This window comes from Natator depressus, chromosome 9 (genome assembly GCF_965152275.1).
Source record: "Natator depressus isolate rNatDep1 chromosome 9, rNatDep2.hap1, whole genome shotgun sequence".
NCBI lineage: Eukaryota > Metazoa > Chordata > Testudines > Cheloniidae > Natator > Natator depressus.
The window spans coordinates 99,449,731-99,461,379 of NC_134242.1; the positions used below are offsets into that span (position 1 = coordinate 99,449,731).

General features: G+C 48.1%; 1 protein-coding gene across 1 annotated transcript; it reads left to right on the plus strand.

The window, feature by feature from the left end:
* The first annotated feature begins 9,486 nt into the window (after positions 1-9,486).
* On the plus strand, positions 9,487-10,797 carry LOC141993675 (uncharacterized). Its single transcript, XM_074963215.1, has one exon. It carries the CDS (start codon positions 9,487-9,489, stop codon positions 10,795-10,797), a length of 1,311 nt encoding a protein of 436 aa, XP_074819316.1.
* Positions 10,798-11,649: the final 852 nt, after the last annotated feature.

Genomic DNA, 11,649 nt, shown 5'->3' on the forward strand with positions numbered 1-11,649 from the left:
TCCCCACTAGCACAGGACCATCTCTAAGATTTGTGGACTGTAAATCAGAATCAGAGCCAGCTGAAAAATGGTATGTTGGGGGTGGGGGGAGAGGGAGTGTTAAAAAAAACAACCTTGTTCTCTTGAAATTCTTCATGGGAAGTTTCAAAATTTTTCAATGATTGATGAAAAACAATTCGTTTTTAAAACAAAAAAATAAAAAATGTTTTCAATTCAGTTTGGGGGATTTTCCACCTCCCCCTTCTTTCTCTTTAGCCACTGGAAAAGATCAGGGGATAAAGGGCAGAAACAAAAACTACAAAAGAAAAAAAAAGTCTAAAAATGTTCAGGTTTAAAATAAAAAAAAAAAATCTGAAAAAAATTTTAAAACAGAAAATTGTCCACACTTTGTTTAGAAGGCGCCACGTAATTAGAAACCATTGACAATGGAAGCTTTCGCCTAGCTCATATCATGATGCTCCAGACTACAAGAAGGAACGTAACTTTTTGAAAGCCGTCACAAGTTGCATTTCCCTAGGCGCTCCGTGCTCTCTCTTTGATAATTAGCACCGAACACCTCCGTAGAGCGCGCCTGGCACGAGTGCACAACACCAACGCGACTCTTTTCAGAGCGCAGCGGACACCATGTGCCTAGCACACAGGAGAAAAACTGCACGTTTTCGCAGGCCCACCTCGTTGATCAATAGCCCTGTGCTCACCTGCTCCTGGACGGGAGTGGAGAGAACGTCGCCCCGCAGCCACAGTGCTTGCTGCCAGCTGCACTGTACATAACCACTTCTGACAGCGCCTTTGCCCTGCTTGTTCAAACATCCGATAGGCTTTGTAACGAAGAAAAACATCAGTAGCGTGTGAAAGTTTATTTTTCATGATGCCGAGACCAAATTGTTGTTTAGACTGAAATATAAACAGTGTTTCCTTCTCCAGATCCTTTTCAGTTTCTCATGGATACTCGCTGCGTTTGCCCTGCCGGTACCTCTGGGAATGCCTAAAACCTCACCATTGGCTTATCCCAGAACAGGTCGACCTGGCAATCTGAGGCGTGACCGCAGCAGAGTGAAAACCAGAAGCACAGACGCAGCGGTACAGGCTAGCAACGTGAGGACGTACCCAAGGTCCCCAGCAGGCTTGGACGGCCCATGCAGAAGCCAACGTCTCAGCATCTAGCCTGCTGTTTGTAGCCATGCTAAAATGGGGAAACCTAGGTAGCTATGTCCATCCATGCTGGGATTGTCCCTCAGATTACAGGGCAGACGTACCCTTAGTAGCAGAGGGATAGGCCCAAAACAGGCATGGCCTCTGGCTCCAGCTCCAGGCGAAATCATCACGACGAGGTGGGTCTTTGCACACCGGCCACACTCCTCGCACACCTGTTCTGCAGAGACTGCTGGAGCTGGGCTGGTGGGGCACCTAAGGAGGAGGGGCTTGGCAGTGTACTCCCCTTTTCTCTAGACCCGCCCAGAAGCTCCCCAGAGAGATCCCACAGGAATCCAGGCCCACAGGGTGGGAGCGGGTGGGGTGGGGAGACCGGCTGATTTCCACTGAGCACTCTCCTTCAGACCTTCCTGGTGCAAGTCCCAGGGTGAAACAGCACTAGCTGGTGCAGGGTGCCCTTACTCACTCGATCAGGAACCATGCTTTTGAGGGGCACTGACAGCTAGGAAGACCAGGCTGATGCGTGGCGGCAAATGGCCCTTTTCCTCTCAGACAAATGGCAGGCAACCTGCAGATTTTTGGGGACGGGGGCAGGGCCACCCAGCCCTACTGATGGACAGATGAGCAGGAAGCTCATTCTGTTTCAGCCCCTTACCTGAAGCTAACCCCGCTCGGAGCCTGCGTTGGACATGTACACATGCATTTCAGCAGAGGACTGTGCCCTGCACATCTATTGGTACTCAACTAATGCTAACCCCTGGAAATGCACATTTGCACGCAGAGCGGCGGCTCCTCTTCCTAACATCCGGCCCAAACGTTCAACAAGTTGGTTAGAAAATTACAACAGTAAAAAAAAGCTGATTAAGGAGAGTAAATATGAACCCATAATTCATCATTTTGTTTTTGTAAATTAATAAAAGTACATTACAGAGTTTGTGTCTGGGGTTTCACGGGGAAGCCGATAACTGTTGCTTTCCCAGCCTTCGCCTGGAATATTCCAAACAATGTAATATTTCAAAATGTTCTAGCAGCTTGTCAAGTCATACTCTTGAGGTTAAAATCTCCTTGGCCTGCCAAATTCCTCCATGCAGCTCCAGATGCAGAAGGTATTTGTGGATTTAATTGGTTTCTTTTAGGGAAAACATGGGGAAAACTCATGTAAATCTCCTCCCCAAGAAACTGCATCAAATGTAGGTCAGTAACCCACAGCAGAGTGCCACTCCGGATGGATTTAGAACAGGATGCCCGAACTCGGAGAGCAAAGTCTGCCTCGGCCACATGCCAGGAGCCCCAGGGACTTGTCGAGAGCACACACACTTTTGAAACGAAACATGCCTTTATGTTTCGCTGGCCTGCGGCCACTTCGCACATTCACCTTCAGAGTGACCTGCCCGCAGCTGCTTTCTCACAACACTTCAGACAAACAGAATGAGACACTCCAGTAAAGGTTTGGGGATTTTTAACATGCAGCCTTCGGTGATATATTGTGGGTGCTCACCTCTCCCTTCCACTGTCCAAAGGCACTTCCTGTGGAAAGGCAAGGCCTCGGATCTCTTTGGAGGGATACGGCGGGCTGCGGTAAGCCAATGTTCTGGATGACTACCCATGTTCTGTTTGGGCCCATCATCTCTGGTCCTGGCTTTGTATGGGGAGGTCTCCATGCTCTCCCCTCTCTGGAATGGCACTGCTAGTCCTGATAGTGGAAATACAGACCAAGGAGCCCTATGATAATACAAATCAAACAACACTAGTAAGACTTCACTATTCCTGCAGTTAAATAGAAAAGGTACCAAAATTATCCTAGCTCCATCTCTCCTCACTTAGAGGTAAGAAACAAGGTTTGCTGCATTTATAGCTCATTGGACCCACAAGGCACAACAATCTCACCAAACACAAGGAGAAGTAGCTGATGCTAATAGTATGAGGGGGGGACCAGGAGAGAGTTTGGCACAATGGAACAAAACCATCTGGGGCAGTCGCATTTAAACCAGGCACTCCTGCAGGGACGTTCTTTTACCTCTAATACTGTCCAACAGCAAAACCTAAAACAAGACAGGAAAATATTAGAAATGTGACCAAACAGGTGGATCATGGCTTGGGTAAAATACTAAGCGGGACATTAGACATCTCCAGCTCCATAAAGCCTCTGCAGCGAGTCTACTAGGAAATAAATCCCAGGGAGCATCCAAATCACTGTCTGAAGAATAGTCAAACCAGGAATCTGACTGTTTCGTGGGTCTGAGACGTGGTAACAAACGAACTGGAACGAAAGACGGTACATCAGCAGGGACAAAAATCGGGAGTGTGAACGTTGACTGGAATGTTCCGTTGACTGGAAACTCCTCATGGCCGGCACCTTGTCTTCGACCTGTCTGTAAAGCCCCCCCCCACACACCTATGGCCCTATGTAAATAACAGAGTTACTGTCAAGTTGGGCAACCTTGATTTCCTGGGGCTTTCACAAAAACAGAACCTCTCCTGGTACAGTATGCTGCTTGAACATCGAGTGCTTGAGAAGCAGAGCGCGGGTTGCACAGAACTAGCTGGAAACGCAGCTAAATCGAGCAACGTTTGGCATAACAGCCACACACATTATTGTCACAGCTAGTGCGAAGCATAGGCAACTTTGCACATCATGAGGCCACACAGAGGCAACCTGCAGTCATCAAAAATGGTTCTGCATGATGAAGCATCTTGCAGCAGCCATCTGTCTCCCAACACTGTCACCACTGCATGCATCTGGAAGTTATAAAAGGGCTATAAAACAGACAAGGAAATGGAATCGCTGAAGCCATAACAAGATATAAATATGATATTTAGGATATCCAAAACTGCTGTGTGTTTAAGGAACATTTTGAATCAACAATATATTCCTCAGCCCCAGATGGTTCTATTTTCCCACTAAGTTTTAGTCTCAATAGGAAATATCTGGCAATAAAAAAAAATTCTAAGAGCAACATAAATTTTGATATCTGAAAATTTCCATTAAGAAATTAATTGCAAAACAGTCAGCATGAAAGGAAAGAGCGGAGTTGAAATCAGGACCCTGAGAATGGCTCTCTCAAGATGCCCAGAAGATGAGTGGTTGAGGAATGGATAGCCCTCCCATGGGCAGAGCTGCCAGAGTCACGAAAACAAACACAGAGCACTTGTAAATAACATGGGCAGCACATCAGCTGATCTACCTTGTTCACTATGAGCTAGCTACAAAAAGTAAACAAGAACAGAAAGGGAACATCCCTGGCTGGAAAAACAAAGCAGCCACAAAGCAGCCCACTTCGAGAAGGGTGACCCCTGCCCGCCTGGTAAGGGCCACACAATGTCTCAAAAGTACGAGATGGTTGCAGTTCTGCTGACCTAGGTCAGAGGAGAGGCCAGAAGGCATAGTCTCGGGGAATACACAACGTGCTGCGGTTGCACAGTGCATGTCGGCACACAGGGCTGGGAAGAAGGAATGCATTTGAATCCGCTGCTGTCAGAACGCACTAGCCAATACTCCAGACATGGGCACCGATGCAAACAGCCAGTAAGGTCTAGCTAATGGCCCCATAGCACATGTTTCTATGCTCTGTTTGGGGGAGAGGGGCAGGTTCTATCCCTCAACCCTCAAGGAAGTCTCCTGCACAGAGCCATACCCTTCAGGTTTGGGGCTGAAAAAATCAGCATTTGGCCTCTAGGAGGGACATCTGCAAAAGTGCCACATGTCCTCCTAGTTACATAAATGGTGTTGTTTCCAGCTGGGAGGTGGAGGCCATTACCCAATGCTGCAATCCCAGCCAAGCTTCCAGAGAAGAGTTGTTCCTATGAGGCTTTTGTTCCTCTGTTTAAATTCTGAAGGGAAAAAAGACAAACAAGCTGCAGCAAACAAAGGGATCAAATGAAGAGGGCGCCTTCGAATCTGCTGCTGCTGCAACGCCACAATGCATGGTAACGAGATTCATCCAGTTCTCACTTAAGTTCAGGCCTACCATGCATTGTATATCTTCTGCTGCTTTCCAGACACCGCCGGCAAGGCTGAACGGGAGCGGGACCATTGTGAGAGATGCAGGGAAGAGGGAGGAATGGAAGGAAACCAAAATCTGGAGAATATAGAAAGGAAAAGCTGAGACAAGAAGGGGTTTAAAATAGAAAGAGAAATGAATGGCAGAGGGGAAAAAAGCATAAAGGAACAGAGACATTGAGGGAGAAGGTGCTTTTAAAAAGACGTGATTAAAACTAGTGAATTCCAGTATAGGGAAGAAGAAAAACCTGGAATTATTAAAAATTAAACAGCAGAGATTGTGTCACTAGTTATTTTGTTACCAGGTCAGCTGTGATCAGTTGTCTAGTCAACTTGGCGTCTTAAGCTAAACAATCAGATCTCTCACTGCCAGCCATCAGTTGCCAGATATGATAATCAGTCCCCAGAGGCCTCTCAGATATTCACCAAGACTCAGATAAATTCTCCACTCTGGGGCGGGTGGAGTCTGATAATGGGTCTGCACTGTAGCACCAGGCCCTCCCTCCCTCCCTCTCACGCACGCACACCCCAAGCACATTAGTCAGCAAGGGGTCTGCCGCTGACTGGGGCTGCGCTATAATGCACACCAGTTATTTCTAATGGCAGTCAAGTGTTTCCCTACTAAGTATTGTACCGGAGGGAGAAAGAGGGGACTGGAAACTTCCCGGGGGGGGGGATGTAGGTACAGGGGTCCTCTGAGATTGGAGGCTGTGTCATGCTAACTGAGACCATCCCCCTCCCCAAGCACTATAGTTGGAGCTGGGCCAACACCACAAACCCGAGACTTGGGTCTGGATCCAGATTTCGGATGTGCCACAAAGTGCAGCGCGGCCGGGATTCCACGTTCTCATTCAGTCCATTACAGAGACTGGAGTCTGGCTCTAGAGTTCAAGCAGGCCCCAACGCTCTGGGATGCTCAGGTTGCAGGCTGGCTCATGAACAGCTTTATAAGACTGCAGCGAGCATACCCCATGACCTCTAAGGAGGAGACCCACTACAGGAAAAGCCAGAACACTAGGCCTAAAGTGTGGCTCAGCCCATACCCATGTCTTTCGCTGGCATCTTTGCTTAGGCTTTTTGTGTAGGCCTAGCACTTTTGCCATGGCCCCTGACCTGACCAATTCCTATCCACCAGGACCCCACCATAATGTACATTGCTCGTCTCAGGACTTGCAGGGGAGAGGGGTCCGTGAGACAATCCATTGGGATATCCCCCCAAAGTGAACTCACTCCTTTTACATGAACATATGGGGGGGGGGGGGGATTTGAATCCTCCAAACCCTAAACAGCCTTCTCTGCAGAAGTGGAGTCCACTTTCTTGTTCCTTTAAGTTACATCTTCGCAGCAGTCTTCACAGGGAAAAGAGCCAGAAACACATTCGGGGTTTTAAAGGACAGTTGAAATTCACCTTTCCATTCTAGCTCCAGGATCAAAACCAGAGGGTGTGAGGACATGACCTGGCTGCTTGCCTGAAACCTTCTCATGTACTGCAGATGAGTAGCACTAGGGTAAAGGCAATGTGCTGCTTGAAAGATTTCTTTCCTTCCCCCCTATAGTTATGATTTACCATTTACATTCCAATTAGAAAAAAGAAAAGGAGTACTTGTGGCACCTTAGAGACTAACAAATTTATTTGAGCATAAGCTTTCGTGAGCTACAGCTCGCTTCATCGGAAGCTGTAGCTCACGAAAGCTTATGCTCAAATAAATTTGTTAGTCTCTAAGGTGCCACAAGTCCTCCTGTTCTTTTTGCGAATACAGACTAACACGGCTGCTACTCTGAAACCATTCCAATTAGAGTGAGACAAAATTTCAAACAAAACTTCTTTTAACTGAAAAATGCAGATTCTGGTCAACTGAAATATTTAGTGAATTTGTGTCCAACTTCGCAAATTGTTTTGGTAAAAAAATATGGAAAAAAAATCCAAAAGGTCCAAGTGATTTGTTTTAACCATTTTTAAATGAAACATTTCAAACTTTTCAATTAGAAACAATTCTTCATTTCAAATTTTACTTCGATTTTATTTTTAAAATTGTAAAAAAGTTAAAAACCCTCAAACAAAATGTCTTATTTCAGGTCAAAAGAAATGTTGTGTTCATCCTGAAATGTTTCTCCCTCCCCACCGCCCCCATCCCGGCCACCATTTTTTGGTTCAGCCACTAAACCAAAACCTTGGTCATTCTCAAAGCTTTAATTCCAATAGCACCCCACAGGCGCCGTCCGAACAGAGAGGGAGGAATAGTCCCTTTGCACTATAGAGTGTAAACTTACATCCTAAGCCCTAGTCTTGCAGTGAGGTCATGGAAATGAACTCATACGGCCATGCAGAGCCCAGCTGAAGTCACTGGGGGATCCACTCCCAGGTTGCTCATTGCAAAGTCTAAACTGTGGACAGCTGATGCGAGGCTGGGCTGGGCATTGGAGAACTGGTGCCAGAGTAGAGTCCCAAGAAGCATGCATCTGTTTTTGCTCAAATGAAGAGTCAACCATTCAGGCCCTATCTCAGGCAGTCACTGTGTCAGGATCATTCCACATTAGAGTGCATTCCAGGCTGCCAAAAGCATCCATCACTCGGACACAAGCTGGCCTGCCAGCTGAATCAGCGTCAAACTGAGGCTGAGGAAAACGGCAGAGAGAAGTGAAACGTGATGGTCAGCACAGCGCGGTACACAGGCACTGGTGCCCGGGAACTGGATGGATACAACAGCATGAACCCAGTGTCTGCGCGCCTCTGGGGCAGATGGGCTGTTGTTTTGTTCCCCTTTGGTCTGGTATCAGCATGAGCGCCATGCATTTCCTTCCCCGGGGCTGGAGCCACAGGAGAGCCTTTGAAGGGGAAGGGCGAGAAGAAAAAGTCGAGTTGAATTAGACCATTTAGTTCAACTGTCTCGTTAAGCAGGATACCCCCTTCTGCAGCACTTGGCTCATTCCCAGGGGGTCTCGTCTGCTCCCCACTTACTATGGCGGCCCCCCACATTAGCAAACAGTTGACACAGATGCTATTTTAAAGCAGTTCCTGTTAGCATGGCCATGGCACCCAGAGCAGAGTGCCCCCCACCCCAGAATGCCCTATTGCCCAGTGGTTAGGGCATCCACCCGGTCTGCCGCATTCAGAGCAGGGACTTGATGCTGGGTCTCCCACATCCCCAGGGAGTGCCCTCACCACTGGGCTATTGGCCATCCTGGGCTGGGGTCTCCCCGTCTGACCCAAGGAATGTTTAATTCCTTAGACCAAGTGGAACAGCTCCAGCAGGAGAGGCTGCCTGAGCGAGCGCCCAGCTCGGAGGAAGGTTTGGAGGCAACTGATACCTTGCGGCACAAAGTTTTGGTTTCACCTAATCTGCATTTGCGGATGACAAATTGCCCCAGCGGCTCTACTCCTCTACTGTCCACAGTGCACAGCAGTGCCAGGCCAGTTCTGGTCGCCCCGCCTTTCCCTGCATCTCTTCACTGCACCCCATTGCAATGCCAGTGAGGAAAGGAGGTCGGGGTTGCAGTCAGAGCATTGTGGTGAGCCTTCCCAGCTCAGTCACACCGTGAGGGAACGCTCGGTGATCTGCCCCCGATCATTCTCCCAATCGCAGACCCACTTCCACAGGCCTGGAACTGCCGCAGCAGCATCTACTTCCCCAGACAATCCCTTCCCACTTGCAGTACGGTACGATGCAGTAATGCAGCCGCGTGGCCAGAGGTGTATTCAGGGCACGGCCGCAGCAGCACCTGGGACAAGTGCTGTGCATGGAGGTGGCAGGACAGTTTGACAAGGAGCTGCCTGTGGGGTGGCTGCACTCAGGGGCCGTCTGCATTGAACCCTGATCCGACACAGCAGCACTATTTGTATCCGCATTTCTCCAGGCCTGCAGTGGCCTCAGCTTTTGCCCGTTGACAACTGGTACTTCAGGGAAATTGCCAAGCCAGGTCTGAGAGCACAGAACACCCTGCTCTGAGAGAGGTCTAGGCACTAGGAAGTGGCAGGTTTTGCAGAGCAGATTCTATAGCAAAGCTTGTTGTTCCCTCCTACCATTAGAGAGAGGGGCAGAAAAACCAGCCCTGTATCTGAAAGCAGCGCACGGCTGAGGAACTTTCTGATTTCCCAGAAGTATTCTTTACAAAACAGAAATGCCTAAGCAGCTTTTGTCTGCCTAAGAACTTGATTCCCACTGGGCTGCAACCGACTTAAGCTGCCTAATTTAATTTCACCGGTGTTCAGAACACAGCCTAGTTATTCTTGCAGTGTTTGCTAGTCGCTTCTCCAGAAAGTATGTGCTCTTTTCTCCCACCCTTTCTTTAGGAACTGCAGAACATTTGATGTGGGGTTGGGGTTCTGATGGGTCATGTTCTTTCTTATTATTTTTCTGTTTACCTGTGCAGCGAGGATTGGCCTGGGTGTGAATGTGTCCGCATGCCCTGGCGTTTGCAAGTGCTCTCCTGACGACACCATACACTGTAACAAAGCCGGACTGACAACTCTTCCTGCAGAACTAGCAGCATCTGTCGTCTCTTTAAACCTGTCTAACAATTTGTTAAGGATTCTTACTGCCAACGCCTTCCAAAATCTGACTTTCCTCCGCAGCCTCTGGCTGGATCGCAATAACCTCACCTTCCTGTACCCAGGAACCTTTAGTGCCCTCAGCAATTTACGGGAGCTGGATCTCGGCTGGAATTCACGCTTGACACACCTGCATGCTAATACTTTCAGGGGACTCTCCAGCCTCATCAGCCTGGATTTATCTAGCTGCAATATCTTCGAAATCCACCCACTGGTGTTTTCGTATTTGCTCTCTTTACAGGTGCTTGACCTAACATCCAATAACCTGCGTTACATCCCGCAAGCCTTCAGAAGCCTGTCCAGCCTCACGAGACTGTCTTTGGAAAGAAACCACATCGAAGCCATAGGCCGAGATTCTCTGAGGGATCTGAAAGCCCTGTACGAGCTGAACCTCCGGAAGAATCGGATCTGGAGGATTCAGAACGATGCCTTCGCAACGCTAAACAGGCTGGGGGTGTTGGATTTAGGACACAACCGTATATCTGATTTGCCTAATCAGCTTTTCAATGGTCTGATCCAGCTCAAGACCATGCATCTGGAGGCCAACAGAATCACCAGAGTCAACTGCTCTTTCAACCGCCTGCTTAACCTGAGAAAGCTGTATTTGAACAACAACCACATCTCATCCATTTCCCACGCGGCCTTCTCCCATTTAGAGAAGTTGCAATTCCTTCACTTGAACAAAAACAATTTAAGTTCCCTTCCCAAGCGCTTGTTGGCAGAGCTGCCAAAGCTGAAATATGTCTTTCTATCCCACAACCCCTGGAACTGCGACTGCAAAATGCTTTGGTTCCCTACCTGGATAGCAACATACGAAGGGGCGGTTGAGGGGATGCAGTGTGCCTTTACAGTGCTTCACAACCAAACCCTGCTTGACGTCTTCACTCACGGCGAATTAATCAGCTGCTCAGTACCACCTGGGCTGGCAAGTGCAGACAGGTGCGAAGAGACTGATGTCAACACTGCTGGCATGCCACATGCTATTTCTGACAAATTACTTTGGATCACACTCGCCTGGTGTGCTTGGCATTTGGCAGAGATACTGGACAAATCATTTTCTGGACGTGGATCAGATGTTTCAGCATTTTTTCTGTAATCTGTTTATGAAAAGCGAACAATGGATTTAGTTGCAGGAATGTGCCATGATTTTGTAAATGAATAAACTATTGACAAACACTGTTTACATCTTGCTATTGGCATTGCAAAGCGAATTACCACAATGGCTATGGTAACAGGATTCTAACAGGACGGTAGCATTCCTGAGGGGTGAAAAGATCAGGTTATCGAGTTCTGTGCCAGGGCTCAGGCTGTTAATCTGTATTAACGTGGCAGTGCATGGGTGGAGAGAAAGACTGCTCCAAACAGCACTATCCTTCACACCAGACAAAACCAAAGTCCCTTTTGCTGGTTTCTCGTTGGCATCCAGGTGAAAGCTGAAGATCCCACTTTTGGGTCGGTATTTCCTACTTACAAAACGGTTCTCATGTCCTTGCCTGTGTGAGTTGCTGTTAAATGTAGTGTCTTCACCATCAGCCTGTGATGTCACTTTGTACAATGCTTTGAGATGCCCCGAGTAGGAGCATTCCTATATATATCTCAAGCTTTAGTCTCTGTAGTTTAGCATTAATCGGGTTAACACAGGCTTTCCTCGGGATACAGAACGTCGTCCTGTGCGTCTGGACAGCGCTTCCCATATTGGGCACGCGAAAAAGATGCAAATAAATGTCCCAGCACATCTCAAATGTCTATAAAACCACTTCAGTCATTCAGGGTCTACTTAAATGTGCAGTGTTTTCCCTCAGCTAGTACCCGGGAACGCGATACGGCGTGAAACATTTCTGCAATAAGGATTTAAAAGAGAGTCAGTGTAACGGAGCAAGAGCGCCTGCGTGCCTGCCACAGGCCTGGGGCCTAAAATGGTATTTTAGCGCTCAGTCACTCTGTACAG